This window comes from Atractosteus spatula, chromosome 1 (assembly GCF_055471065.1).
Source record: "Atractosteus spatula isolate fAtrSpa1 chromosome 1, fAtrSpa1.hap1, whole genome shotgun sequence".
Lineage (NCBI taxonomy): Eukaryota > Metazoa > Chordata > Actinopteri > Semionotiformes > Lepisosteidae > Atractosteus > Atractosteus spatula.
This window is the reverse complement of record NC_142706.1, coordinates 56,325,636-56,341,728: the sequence shown is the minus strand read 5'-3', so window position 1 is coordinate 56,341,728 and position 16,093 is coordinate 56,325,636. Positions and strand designations below refer to the sequence as shown.

Below are 16,093 nucleotides of genomic sequence, written 5' to 3'. Positions count from 1 at the left end.
CACCAAAGGCAGAGGAACAACCAGGACCATATACTCAGGCTGTCAAGTTGTTGCAGAGCTCTGCAACATCTACAAGAGCCTGTACAAAGAAGTGAGAGAGAAACCCCTGAACAACAACCTCAAGATCATCTCTAAATAGAATATGACTTTAAAAAGTCATTTTGTTAGTACAAAGCAGTGTGTAATAATATGGCATACACTACCAAACCATGTCTTGGATTATAAATTTAATGGTACCCTGGAATTCAGTGCTGCTCTTTAGGTGGGAAAATATTTAAAATATTACTAGTCCCCTCAGATAGAAAATCTACCTCCTCTGTGCAATTACAGTAAATGATAATCATGTTATTAGTGACATTACTTATACAGTGTGTTGTAAAGGCTCATTAAGGGCTTGAAAAACAATGCTTAGTTACATCTCGGGACTTCTCTTTTATGTTTTCTTTATCCTGTAATCCTGATTTTATGATGATTTCTTTTGTTCTGATTATCTCATTATCATTCTGTTAAAGGCTGCAGAATCCTGGAATGAGCATCTCATCTGATAACAACAGAAACCTAAACAAACAGTTAACATAAAAACAGGAAACATGAGTGACTTCACAATTTTTATGTAACATTGTGAGTAGGAATTTAAACAATATTCTTTTTTCTCCTCTCTTTCTTGGGCTTTAAATGTCACACATTATTACCTGCTGCAAAAGATATGTCATTCATTGACCCCTACAAGAATTCTAGATCATTGATTTATTTTACTATTGGTTTTGAACACCTTAGTTGTGCTAAAACACATCAGAATGATTAATTAAACTGGTCTATCATTATAGTATTCTTAACGTGGACTGAGCATTGGTTAACAAAATTGACTACTTTTGTAATTTTTTTGCCAAAAAAGAAAAAAAGACACATCCAGGTATTGGTTGGATTGTTTTACAATAAATATGAAGAAAGAGAATTTCTTGAAAAGTAGGGTGAAAATACTGATAATGTGTGACCTGAAATCTGTGCTCCTACAGATGTCTTATAGCATTGTCAATGCATTGGATGTGTACATCTGTCCAGTATCACTGGAGCTTGCTCCTAGTGTGGGAGATATTTCTAATATTGTACATCCATTAGAGAAAGTACAACATTGTTCTTTTAGAGGTAGTTCCCAACAGAATGGCCTTTCAGAGAGGTTCTATACACAGGGAGATATTTCATCTTGGCCCTTATTACCAGTGTAACAGGTTATGCTGCTGCTTTTGACACTGCTGACCATGACATCTTACTTTCTCGTCTTGAGACTGTGTTTGGAGTTTCTGACACTGCTCTCAAATGGTTCAAGTCACCTCACTGATCCCTGTCACTTTGTCTCTCTTAATGGGTCTGAAATTGGTCTTGTTAAGTCTGGTGTTCCTCAGGGCTCAATACTGGGCCCCTTGCTCTTCAGAATTTACTGTACATGTTTCCACTTGGTCAGCTTTTAAGATCACATGACCTCAGCTATCATTTCTATGCTGATGATACTCAAATATATATCCATACCAAACCTGACACCGATGGGGCTGTCTTTACTCTATATAATTGCAGTTTCCTTCATCTTAACTGTGACAAGACTGAAGTCATGCTTATTGGCACCCCCCATCAAATTCGTAAAGCCAATCCTGTAACCCTGTCTGTAGATGGTTTTGTACTTGAGCTAAATTGAAAAACCTTGGGGTTATATTCAATTCTGGCTTAACATTCGAACCACATGTGCAGCATATTGTCAAAACATCTTTTTTTCACCTCAAAAATATCGCTAGACTATGCCCTATGCTATCACTAACTGTGGCCAAAAAGCTGATCAACACTCTCGAATTGTGTTGTTCTCTCTAATTGACTAATGCTCTGCTCGCTGGGGTATCTAAATCTACTTTGAACAAACTGCAGTATGTCCAAAATTCAGCAGCCAGAATCCTGACCAGGTCTAGTGCAAGTGATTACATTATTCCTATCCTGGAGTCCTTGCACTGGCTTCCTGTCAAATTCCGTGTGGACTTTAAAATCCTCATGCTCACCTATAAGGCTCTGCATGGCTTGGCACCTCAGTACCTGTCTGAACTATTATCGCCCAACTCCCCACCTCGCAACCTTCACTCTTCTAATTCTGGTCTCCTAACTGCCCCCCATGCCCGTCTACATTGTATGGGCGACAGGGCCTTCTCCCGTTATGCCCCTAAGCTCTGCCTAAGGATATCAGAGAGTCACCTTCTCTAAACTCCTTCAAATCCAGACTCAAAACCTTATTTAGAAGAGCCTTTACTTAAGTGGTTCCATTCTAACCCCCCTGCTTTTCTTAGTACCGCCATCCACAGTCTCCTCTGTATATTGTAATTTTGTTTTATCTTGTGTATTTTTTTTATTTATTGTTGTTGTCATTCTGTAAAGTGCCTTGAGAAGCCATCTTTAAAGGCGCAATATAAAATAACATTTTTTTATCATTAATATTATTATTATGCCAAGGTGAGGAACTGATTATTTCCACTGCTGGAGTGGGGATTCCATTTTACAAACTGTTGCTTACAAAGCAGACACAATACACATCTGTTTAACCGGGTTCCCCAATAGTGTATTTGTATTGTACTTGTTTGAAGTATAAATGGTAAAATATGAAACATTTACAATGATGATACATTGTAAAACATTTTACACAGTATAATTTTCCATAATCATGTTTTAATTTAACTTATTTATTTTATTTAATTATTTTTTCATTTAATTTTAGATGTTTTTCTGTAAGGGTGGGTTTCTATGAATTTCAATCCACAGGTATTTTTAAAACATGGGTTGTCTGAAATTAAAATACTTGTAAATCACAGTATTCATCTCAAATTTTATTTTATGTATCTAATGGTTTATTTATGCATCTTTTGTTTTGCTATTCATGCACAGTTCACTTGAAAATAAACTAAAATGTTTCAGTTTGGTTCTCTGACATTTTATCAAATCTGCTATTAAACTACACCTGTTTCACAATGCCAAGTGAAATGAAATCCACTGTGTGAACTTGATCATACTGTTAAAAACATGGTTACTAAAATAGAGAATATAAGAAATTGGTCAAGCAGATTAATCAATAATTAAAATAAAACATCATAATACATAATTTGTAAAGATTTTACCAAGAATATACCCAATCGGTTGGCCTAATTAGAGGTACCTGAATTCTTTGTTCACTGGTACAGATTTGGTAAAAAGAGTAATAATTCAGACACACTGGGTTAAAAAATATTTATTAATAATGACAATACACACTAAACAATGCACAGCATAAACGTACAACACAAGTTACACCATGTAAAAATGTACTACCAAGGCAATCCAGGGGCCTTTGTCTTGACCACCCAGAAAAATCCCCGACTGCTACCAAGTATTCAACTCTTATATAATGCCTACAAAGGACAAAAGAAGAGAAAGCCGCCTTCTAAAATAAACAAAATGTGACCTACAGTTAAAGCTCACTCCCTAAACTTGAATGATATCAAATGAATGAGAACCTACAGTATCTCCCTTTTCTAAACAATGCACATACATACCAAGAATGGCAGTTTTTAACCAAGGGATTCTCTAAACAGGAAATAAAAGTTTCTAAAAACAACAGAATGGCAAACTCTCTTAAAAAGGAGCAAATACTTAACTCCAATCATATCTTTCTGGACAATCTCTCACCTCTCTGTATTTGTGTCTATTGTTGTATCTCCTGTCTCGTTTCTTATTTGTTTCTGCCTGTTGTATGCTGTGTTCCTAGACTATTGATGACACTCTTTATCATTTACCAAGAACTTAATTCACTAAGGTAAACCAAGGTAAACCATGTTTGCTTTGATCCCTGAAAATCAAGTATCGCCTTGCTTTGAATTTCCCCAGAACCTGAAATTTTGACACTAGCCAGGTGTTACCGATTGTATCTAGTTTTTAAAGACACTTCAATAGTCTCAATAGTTATAACAATACTGATAGATGGATCCCCAAAACAAAAAATCTAGTTTTTGGAGACACTGATATTATGTGAAAAATTTGAACCCTAAACACTCAGTAAGATATATTACATATATATACATACTGTATTACATCAGCAGAAATTCAAGAAGGTAGCTTTGTTAGCATGTGTAGGCTGCAAAGGAACAGATCAAGTTTATTCCATGCAGAAAAGAAAAGAGAAAAGTTTCAGCTGTGAAGCCTCTTTTCAGGTTTCGTTTCTATTACATCTGTATTAATAATATAGTATGCATGGACTTGGAACCAGTTCTAAGGGATCTTGGGATTTTGACATTGTAATAGCCAGCAGTCATATCACTCTGCAACTCACAACTAGCAACCCACTGAAGCTAAGCAGGTGTGAGCCTGGTCAGTACCTGGATGATAGACCTCCACTCACCCTGTGGTCTATGTGGGTTCTGGCACACTATGCCTGCCGTTGCATCATCCAGGTGGGGCTGCACATTGGTGATGGTGGAGGGGGAGTCCCCATTACCTGTAAAGCACTTTGAGAGGAGTATCCAGAAAAGCAGTATATAAATGTAAGCAATTATTAATTATTAATAAACCAAAATCACCAGCAAATGTGGTTCTGTATATAGTTCAGAGTCATCTATACTAATATGTTTGTTTTAGAATGTAGTGATAGCGCACAACAATGCATTACATCATACCTTCACTTTAGTTGGTTTCATAAAATTATTTTAAATATTATGCACAACACTGAAGGTAAACTGCAAATGATCTATATGGTCAATCACAATAAGACTTACTTTTTTATCTGAATAGCAGACCCCATATTTGGGTTCACATTTTGAAACTAATTCAGTTTTTTTTATGTTGCACACTTGCCCAAATTACCTGATGCATGCAGTAAAGTGTACTCTTTTGTAATTCAAGTTGTCCTAACAAACTGTGTGAGAAGTCCTTATAAAATGAGGTTTTTCACAGACTTTCCCCATTCTCATCTGACTTTCCATGACTGGAAAAGACAGAACAACATTTTTTTATTGTTTTTGTTGTTAACTTAAAGCTTTGTGATAAATAAATAAATAAATAAATAAATAAATAAAGTATTGTAACAAAAGCTTTGTCTTCCTGATTAAAAACCAACATATTTGGTGAAGCCCCTTTAATCTCTCGAGCAAAAGTGCCTCAGTAGTGCTAATGAAATACTTCCATGCCATCAGCATATTCTCGTATAAAAGCAAACTGCTACATAATAAGCCTCTTAATATTAATTGTCTCTCAAGCTGTTTCACTGCAGGAAACCTACAGCTGTGTTTTAAGGCGTCCTGCAAATACTCAAAAATAATTGTAGGTCATAACGTGATGTCATTGAATGCTTACATTCACAGAAAACCTTAAAGTTAAATAAAAACATTTACCACTTCTAGGCAATTATGAAAAGCCTAAAATGAAGTAACAATAATTTACTTTTTAAACATATTTTTATAAGAAAATAAGAGTAAAAAAAAAGTATTTTCTTACAAAAAAGATAGGGCCATTTGGCCCACTTAGTTCATTGGTAGTTTAGTTGTTGACTAGCCAGAGGATCATATCAAGTCAATTCTTTAAAGAAGCCAGGGTTTTAACCACAAAATCCAGTTTTAACAGACTGCCAGACTAGCTTCTTCCATACTCCTGCAACCCTTGGAATGGTTTTAATACATGTTTTTTATTGACCCTTTTGTATGTTGAGAAACAGAACTGAGAAAAAAAATGTTATCTTTACAAATATTACACTGGAAGAGCTGGAATATCGACAGAAAGGACCTTGGGTTAATAAAGTACTTAAGACACTACATTTCACTACATGATACTATCCTAGATTATATTCAAGCTGAAAACCTGTATGTAACCAATTGACTATTTTATGCAGATACTTGAACCTTACATTCAACTGTTGTTAGAAAGCCAGAGTAAATATAGATATATATAGATATTTCAATTGACTATATTTACAACTGCAGCCATGTAGAATGTGTAGCACTTTTAGGCATGCAGCGGTAGGCACTGCAGTTCACAGAGAAATTGCGGCACCTCATTATTTTGACCTGATTGTCAAATGAAGGACTGGACTGCTCTGTACAACTGCCAAGTGGCATAATGAACACTGTACATTGGTGAACAATGATGTGTTGTCAGTCATGCTCAAGTATGCGTGTAAAAACCATTAAAATTAAATTAATTTAAATATGTAAAACTAATAGATACCACTTAATAATTCAAAAAGCCATCATAAAAATCAAGATCACTTAAAACCTCAAAAGGGTATTTTGAATGTTAGCTTTTCTTCATCAACATAATGAATGGGGTTATTAAATTACTACTTATTTTTGGCTTCTGAGAAGGTGGTGTGTAGTGAGATTTAATACTTTTTACAATATGTGCTGGAGGTGCAAAAGGGTTGGAATTGCTTTAAGAATACACTGGAGCTGTATGTGTTCAACTGACTAAAAGGATACTATGGTGAATCAAAATTAAATGTTTATTACCTTTTAGTGTTAGTACTTTCATGCGCTTATCTATGTTATAGCGACAAACCATTGGTGAAACAAACTTGTATACAAACCCCTTTTCAACATCTCTACCTCAGTCACAATTCCAAATGTGATTTATCACAATATAACTGATAATAAAAATACCAGTTTTATAAGCATTATAAACTGTATACAATAATAATTATTGTGTACATATAGTTATAGTTATAGTCTGTTGTTATAAAATTGCACCTTGCAAGGATTCACTGGGAAATGTAGTTAAATGAGCACTTCAAAACATTCCAAAATAACCATAGCAAGTCGCAGAGTTAATGAAAATCTACAGTATATTGGATTTGAATTGGGTGGTCAATTCCAACCCTTTTCCACCTCGAGCACATATTGTAAAAAGTATTAAATCTCACTACACACCACCTTCTCAGAAGCCAAAAATAAGTAGTCATTTAATCACCCCATTCATTATGTTGATGAAGAAAAGCTAACATTCAAAATACCCTTTTGAGGTTTTAAGTGATCTTGATTTTTATGATATACTGGCTACATTATATACTGGAATTGGCTTCATTACTCAGCGTTCTGGCGCACTATGGCTGCCGTCGCATCATCCAGGTGGATGCTGCACATTGGTGGCGGTGGAGGGGAGTCTCCATTACCTGTAAAGTGCTTTGAGTGGAGTGTACAGAAAAGCGCTATATAAGTGTAAGCAATTATTATTATTATTATTAATTATATGAAGAAGGCTGGAATACTGTTTTGTATCTTTAGTTTTATTCTCATCTACCACCAACAGCCATATAAACATTATATTTGTATTCATAAATTAATATTGTTATTAACAGTTCAAGTACTGTACATAGCTGAATCAGCATGTGCAGGCTGCAAAGGAAAAAGTAAAGGTTTATTCCATGCTGAAAAGATAAGAAAAGAAACACAAAGTTTCAGCTGAAACATTGTTTCTTTTCTTCTTTTTTCAGTTTGGAATAAACCTTTACCTGTTCTATTGTTAATAATGTTCAGAAACATTATATTTCAGTTATTTTTATTTTCAGCTACCAAAGTTTCCCTTTTGTTTCATGATTCCACATTAATTGGATTTAAAGAAGTAGGCTTCCGGTGAATGAATGGTATAGTACTGTACTGTACTTCAAAATACCATACAGTACATAGTGGTCTAATGCGAGAGCCTTCAATGTAATGGATCCAAGTTCCATTCATGGCATGTAATCCCCTTTTCAGAAAAAATGTACATCCATGTTACATTTTAAAACAGTAGCTAGACTATGTACTTAATATGTAAATATAACATTTTTACAGCTTTAGTTGATTGAAAAGTGATTGAGAAGTGTCTCCTAAGTTTTAGATAAAGTTTGTGACACTTGGAACACTTCTGTTTGAACACTTCTAGCTTCAAAGCAGAGAGGATGTTTGAAAAGTTTACCTTAGTATACCTAGGTAAGTTGTGGGTTAATGATTTTCAATGAGCAGTACAGAAACACACAATATAAGATTGCATTAAGAGTACAGAGAGACAATAACAAGAACAAGAAAGAAGATAGAGAAGAGAGAAGAGTCCAGAGGAGTTAGAGCTTGAAGCTTGCGCCAGGCGAGAGCCCCTTCTTCATGATCATCCAAACAAAACCTGACTGGAGCTAAGTATTTGAACCTTGCTAGAGAGAGCTTGCTATTCTGTGTTTTTAGGGAACTTGGGTTTCCAGGGTATAAGATACATTGGTTAGAAACATCTTTCCTGATTAGAGTGAATTTTTAGAATAGGGAGATAGGCTCCCATTTATTTTGTGGCAACCGGGGTGCAGAGAGAGACTTAACTGCAGGTTGTATCGCGTTTAGTTAGAAGGCAGCTTTTCTCCTATGCAGCCGCTGTAGCCATTAAGAGCTTCATAATTAATAGAAGTCTGCGGGTTTTCTGGGTGATTAGAATGTTAGGCCTCTGAAACACCTTGCTTGCAAATACTGTACATAGAGTAACATGTGTGTTGTATGTTTTGCTGTGGGCGGTGTAGTTTGTGTCTTCTCATTGTAACAGATATTTGTTTAAACAAATTTTGTGCCTCGATTATTACTCCTCTCACCAAAGCTGTGCCAATGAACAGAGAATTCTTGTGCCTCTCATTATACCAACTGCTTGGGTATATTCTGGAGAAATCACTTCCAATTTGGGGGTTATGAATAAATATTTCACTTATTGACTAATCTCCTCAGTCAAATCCCATTCTGAAAAAAAACATTTGTAACAATATAAAATGTTATGTTTTAAAGAAATATGAATATTTGACAAAGAAAAAAAACCTGAATAAAGCTACTGTTTGTAATGTAACTGATTTGAGCAATGGAGGGCTGAAAGCTGGACAGAACTGTAGAATACTACAGTGTGCTTTCCACTGGCATGGATTTTGACAAGCATTCTAAATGGCTGCATCTGCACTGCCTTTCATTTATAGTAAATGTGTAGTTAATCTTTAGGTGCAGTAAGAACTACAGGTTTCCTAGTAGTGTTTGTGACTAACATGTTTTTTTAATACAGTATACTCAAAAAGCGTCACAGAGGGCAACACGGGAAGTCCACCAGTTTCATTTAAACAAGAAACAGCATGAACATCACACTGGCCAACAATGACTAATTTTTGAACAATTGAACCTCTTTTTAATAACAATTTTATGGTAGCTAATTGGATTCATGTGGTCTAGCCAGAAAACCTTGTTAATTTTTTTATGAACTAAAATGATGTTCTTGTCAAGGCAGCTGTTAAAATTTCTCTAAATGACAAGAAACATTAAAAGTTTATTTTCTTTGCAATATCTTCTACTAGCACATTGATCCATTTCTGCACATACAGTAGACCAAACTGGTGATGTTATGGTGAATGTAACTAAATGACTATTGTAATAAAGCTGCTGCCAAAAAATAAACAAACTGGAACTGAAATCTTTGCTCCATGACCCCTAGAGGAAAAAACAAATAGATTTCTATCTGATAATTATATATGTATACGTTATAGGCATAATAACCCTTTTCCTTTCCCAGGCGTCTTAGTATACAATACATTACAATAGGATAATTGATTTTTATAATATTTATTGATTCCCAGCTTTATATAAACTGGATGTAGAGGCATAAACATAGTACATTTCTACCATTTTCAACAAAAATATAACCAATATTTACAATTATTGTATTAAAAATACAAAAAAGGGATACAGACTCCACCAATTGTCTTTCTAAAAGACATACAGGTACAAGTAGTATCAAAAGTATGAGGAAATCACCAGTTAAATGTACATTTTGCACTTGACATCACAGATTGAACTGAGATTAGCAGTTCTATGTACTACAATTACCTAATGCTTATACATTTTTGTGCAACTTGTATTAGAACTAGGATTCTGCCTGCCTATATGCACACAATCTCCATAGACTATGATGAAAATGATTAATGCATATTACCATTAAATTACAAATGCATAATCAACAATTTGATACCTGCAACAAGAAAATAAAGAAAATAAAATAAAAACATGATTTCATCTTAGGAAAGCAAAATATTAAATAAAGCACTGATGTTACACAATACAGTGAAAAAACACTGCAATCTCTTTCTTTTAATCTATAATTTTATCTACTGATCAATATGATCAGCTCAACTCATGAATAAAAAGAAATAAAAGACTAGCAGTTCCTCACATTTGAGTACTACTCAGATTGGCAGCCTTCAGTTTTTCTGGAGTCTCAAACACAATAAAAATGATTTTTTCTTTTCTTCAGTCTTTAAAATGGGGTTAAATAGCAGCAGAGAGCAGGTTGTTATATGCCAGCCTTCTTTAGACATGCAAGAAAATCTACTATAGCAACTATCAATTGCGTTTAATTCTTCAGGTTCCGCAATATAAAGGCTGTTAAACAGTACTGAGTCTCAAGAAGGTAAGGACTTTCTCCATAATCTATGCCAACATGGGAATTAAACAGAAATTTTAGCTAGCATCAGTGGGAGATCTGAAGATGCCTTTCACTGCAATGCCATCCAGTTAGTTAAAATATTACAAAAACCTAAAATGGAAAACAATATAACTTAAATTATGTAAAATAACACTGTTATTATGAAGATGTTCGACACATTTGTTCTCTAAGCACAATAATATATAAAACTGCAACATAACTTGGTAAATCTGAACAATCTTTGCTTGTCATGATTCAGAGTGCTACAATTCTTGACAAAATCTAAGAGGAAGCCATAAAACCATCAGAGGCAATAATGTTTAAAAAAAGTGCAGCCAAAGCTCAACAAGTTTTGATGCGTGTGTAAACAGGGAGGGGATCTTGGAATGGTAGTTGTTGCGAACAGTGACAGCGGTAGCATGTTTTGTTTTACGCCGCTGTGCAATTTCAAGCGACACAGTTTTCCAAAGTGCCAAGGCGTTTTTTTTCTTCACAGTATTTCACATGCGGGGTACACAAAGCCCCATGCTGCTTTAAGGCAGGGAAGGAGGCAAGTGGCGTCCACCAAACACTAAACAAAGGAGGTCCAGGGCCCCGGTGCCTGGGATGTGCCTGTTCTGCTCTCCAAACAGGTGGTGCGCACCACTGGAAACGACGTCCAGGAGAGGGGCATCCTTCTCACACTGCAGACACCTGTTCATCTTCTGGGAGAGCAGAAAGAAGAAAGCTCAATCATATTTCAGAGCCAAATATTCTTTACAACAATAAATAAAGAGCAGAAGAGTGACTGGACTAAAAAGATATAGGAAATAAGAACACCACAGCATAGCACTTTCATTTATACTGAGCATAAAAAAACTCATCACTTCAACAAGTGTTTTGCAACAAATTCACATAGACACTGAGCAAATGACAAACTGTTTTTATAGCAGGTGTTTTGGCATTTTAACGAAAAGACATAGCACAATTCATTATATACTTGTATATATATCCACAGAAGATCTACTTTGAATGTCACAGGCTAATAGAAGGTAATACCAATAAATCTGTGACACAATATCTGCACCAGGATAAAGATTTTTAATTTAAAATAATTAATTAAATTAAAATAATTTGAATTATTTTCTTGCTAATCTTAACATTGGTCGCTTTTCCACCAAGTTAAATATTCAACATGTTAAGTCCCCTCCTCACCAGACCAGAATCAACTAATTCATGAGGTATATACAGCAGTTATGAACAAAAACGTAAATTTAAATACTTGTTTTTTGACTTATAACTTCACCCTCAAAAACATTCAATGTCCAAAACCTGCATTATTTTTTCTAAAACCATCCATGCATAAAATGATGTTTCTTTTGATGCTCAGTATATTTTAGGTTTAATACAATGCAATAAGAATTCATATACTTCTAATAAAGCAAAAAAGCAAATATTAGTAAAATTTTGGTAATGCATTTAGTGTACAGTTTATACACAATAGCTTTTAATTTAAAAAAAAAAACTGGTTTAAAGACAAAAAAATATAAAGTACATTTCATTAAGCGTACCGACAGAGAATATTGGCACATTATGTTGATTTGCAACGTCTAGTACAGATACTGTACTGACATTAATCATATTGAAACCTGTGAACAAGTTCTACAACTCCTTTAAACCAATATGTAACAAACATATTGATGACAGAAATTAAGATTTTAGGACCTAACAAAGTAGCAAATGAAAATTACAAAAATATTACTTATTGCTAGATATCAAACTCACTATGATTTATTGACTGATATACTGATACTGATATTGACAGATCTTGAGTGTTCTGCCACCTTTTCAGTTCATGCTCTCATGCTGTCTCATGTTTAAAGCAAATAAAATAGGAAGAGAAACATTCACTGTTAATGAGCTTTGTTTTTATCTAATATTAGCATTTACCTAATATTTACTAAAAGATTTACTAAACTTATAACTTCATACATTAAACAATACAGAGAATTGAAAAAAAAAATCATTAATAAAGCTCCCCTGCCATTTTCTGTACATTTTTTAAGCGTTTTGAATTCCATGCTTAATGTACATTGAAATGAAAGTCAGATGTGCATGTTCTAATAATATGGATAATGTGGTGAAGCAGTGAATACCCAATACCCCAAAATGAGGAAATATGAACACAAACTGGTGGTATCATACCATTTCTGCCAAGTTATAATCAGTCCAGGTGTTGCTGCAGGCAGCTGTGGTACAACTGCAGCTTCTATGATGCATGCATGACTTCTGCAAAAATCCAAAATGCTGTGGACTTTGCTGGTGTTGTTTTGTACCTTGCATGCATATTTCAAAGCAATCCATTTCTGATTAAAGGTTACCTGCCTCTGGCCTGCCTGCAATTCATGGCCTGGTTGTCTCAGGTGTATATGCCACTGTCTTCCTCAGAGGAATAAGTTTTGGAGACATGGACTCACCCTCCTCCTCCTCAGCCGATAGCCCTTGAGACTGGAAGTGAGAGAGCCGTGGGTCTACTTCACTGGGTTTGTTCCATTGTGGTCTGCTGGCTGGCCTGGAGCCTGGCTGAGAGTGTGGCTGTGGGGAGTCACATGAACGTGCCACCATCCGTGACCGCTGCAATGCTACGTTGTAATCAGGGGGCTTCCGACCAGAGTGTGACTGGCCCTCAGTGAAATCAGAAATAGTCAAAGCTGTGTAGCCTGGTGGTGTTGGTGGAGGTTCTCGAAATCTTCCTTCCTTCCGTGCTGCAGAAACCAGAAAAGTTGTCATGATGACAAAGAATGTGCAAACTCATTGTTTACTAGGGAACAACTTTGGCAGGTGTTACCATTTGAGCACTTAGTAGCATGAGAAAGGAGATCAGGTTAATATTCTTAGAATTTTGTTGAACTACTACAACCTGGTTCTTTAGATTATAGAACCTAATTAAAACATTTCTAGTAGATCATAATTCAGCAAACTTATCTGTATTTTGTTTTAATTTTTCAACATTTTTTAAGAGGCTCATTAATACCAACATTACAAAATATGAAAACACCAGAAACCCACTTCATGTTCAACTCAAAGAATCAGGTTTTACACGTTAAGTTTTAAATGATAATACTCTCAAGACATACATGAAGATACTTTACATAATAATGTAACAAACTCATGTATTGACAGGATAAACCATACAACCACATATTGCTGATAAAGGCCACAGCATCTCAGAGTTACCCAGGAAGCAGATGGCACATACAAGTCTTGACTATATCCAGGACAGGACATAAGGCCATAGAAGCACACACACAAACACACACTTTGACAATTTAGAGCAGGGATGTCAAACTCCACTCTCTTGTTTCTTTCCACCTAAGCTTATGATTAAATAGTGGGTATAATTAATAAGCTGCACAATTTTAATATTGTGAAATGTAATAATTGTAACCTGGCTCTAATGTGTTTTATAGGTAATTTTACTTTAAATTAATATTTTGAATTAGCAATAGTTAAAATGTCCAAAATGTGTCTATGTAGGAAAAAAAAACTGAGCTTGTATTAGTATTTATTCTAAATTTTATACCTCACATAAAAAACTGTATATTTATGTGTTCGTAAACAAGATGTGTTTTTTATCTATATACTGTATGTTCATAGCACATTTAATGAAAACATATACAGAAAGAATGGGTTGTTTAAAGTGTGATGAAAATAACCATTCTAGCTGTTGTAATTCACTGCTGTTTGACAATTATTTATATGTTGTTTTTGATACATTAAAAGTTTATGAATGCACTTTTATAATGATTCAAATTATTTATAATGGGTGCTAAATCCGTAAATAACAAGAAGTTGAAGAAAGGTTGAAGGCTGAACACAAAACATGTTAGTACTTGTAATAAAAAAATGATTGTGAGTGCTATCCTTTTAATCTTTTTTAGTACGTTTTGATACATGGCAAGGGTTTAGTGTCATTCATCCATTTAATATGTTTTCTTTAAAAGTTATCATATCTAAAAGAATTACAGCTTATATTAATTTATATTTATATACTTTATCTTTGATTTAATTTTAAAATTAAAGATAATTTACAAAGATATGAAGGAAAGTGACATAGGTCATAAATAAAATGGAACATTTCATGAAGTGTGCATTCATACATTCATATGTGTACAGAATATTATGCCAAGAACATTATGATCCACAGTATCATAAAGATATGTCTTCTTTGACAATGCAAAAATGGACCAGACATTAAATGCACCTTATGAAAAAGAAATGTATTCTTAGACAAAAAGGAAAAATACTTTTTCATTGTTTCAAAATTGGCTATAAAACCTTTTCAATGCTGTGGTATTGGAACATGTATAAAATGCTGTTTCATATAAAAAATCCACATGAAATCTGTTCTGTGTTGAAGATAAAAATACAGAAGCTATAAAGCAAAATTAAGAACCCAGCTGGTGGAAGCTGGTCTAAGACTGTTTCCTCTTAGTAACAAGTTATGACAACAGACTGCTCCTTCTTCTTCACAGCTGCTAACTTCCAAAAGGTACTTTGTGATGTATTCTTACGTAGGAAAACAGACTGTAAGAACAGGTGGTAGGGCAAAAGGAGATGGGTATAGCTATGAATACTGAAAAGTAAAAAAATCAGCTCTTTTCATGACTGAAAATGTTTTTTTAATTTTGTTTTTTAAAACTACATCATTTCACTTACCAATAAGACCTTTAGCATTGCTGGAGGCCACTGTCATATGAGATGTTCGAGTGTGTTGTTTTGAGTCTTCAGAAGTAACAGATGTTATACTGCTTGTTTCAGCATCAGCATTCACATCCTTCCCCCCCCTGCGCTTGATTGTTCCAGTGTCCCCCTCAGAGTCCTCTCCCCAGTAGCCAGTGGAAGATGCCCAGCTCCCTCTGGTCTGCGCATGCTCCTGACTGGTGCGACTTAGCTTTGAGCCGTGGTCTGGATACATTACTGGATCCATCGGGCAGCCAGAGGCCCAAAGTCCTGCTCCTTCTGATGAGCTTTCAAAATGTGGATGCCCTAACACCAGCGTTTCCCAGCTCCTTTGGTGCTGTATAGTTTGAATGTTGTCATGGGATCCACTGGAGCAAGATGTCCAGCTTCCTCGACCGCTGTCAGCCGCATCAAGTGAGGCTCGATCGCCCTGGTCCTGGGTCAGCTCCTCAGAACTTGGAGAAGAAAGGACTGTTGGGCCTCCATACAAATTCCGTCCTTCATGCATTGAAGCATATGAACTGCAAGCAAAACATAAAATATTACAAAACAGCATTGGAATAGATATAGTCTATTAAATTCTAAATAAGGTAGCTTCTTTCAAGAATTGTATTCTTTTCTTAGTTTGAAAAGCCTAACTTCACATAACCAAGCAGACATTATTTTATTGCCAGGGAGAAGTGGCATTCATCTTTAGTCATGATTTGCTGAGAGTGAATGAACAAAGAAAGCACTGATAGCCAAGGACTGAACATGCCTTTGGTACAAACTGATTCTTACGTAGCATTGAGGCAGTCTTTGACAAAAAGGCTGGGTTAGTCCAAATGAAAACAACCGATTAGCTATTAGTGAAAAGGAGACATACAGGGATACTAACAGAGCCTGTAATTCACAGTCTTCAAGGTCAGAAATC

At 35.1% G+C, this 16,093-nt stretch overlaps 1 protein-coding gene across 8 annotated transcripts in view; it reads right to left on the bottom strand.

Annotated features, from left to right (window-relative positions):
* Positions 1–9,583: 9,583 nt before the first annotated feature.
* The window catches only part of rapgef2b (Rap guanine nucleotide exchange factor 2b), a 153,500-nt gene continuing 146,990 nt past the window's right edge, over positions 9,584–16,093 (bottom strand). For 6 of the 8 annotated variants that reach the window (XM_088911657.1, XM_088911694.1, XM_088911675.1 and 3 more), the window contains 3 exons: positions 15,157–15,701; positions 12,915–13,202; positions 9,584–11,162 (listed from right to left, as the gene is read on the bottom strand). In XM_088911657.1, the coding sequence (XP_088767783.1) occupies positions 11,137–11,162; positions 12,915–13,202; positions 15,157–15,701 (859 nt within the window). In that variant the 3' untranslated portion in view covers positions 9,584–11,136. Of the gene's footprint in view, positions 11,163–12,840; positions 13,203–15,156; positions 15,702–16,093 lie in introns of those variants that run through there. The other 2 variants (XM_088911649.1, XM_088911684.1) reach the window with 1 other exon arrangement.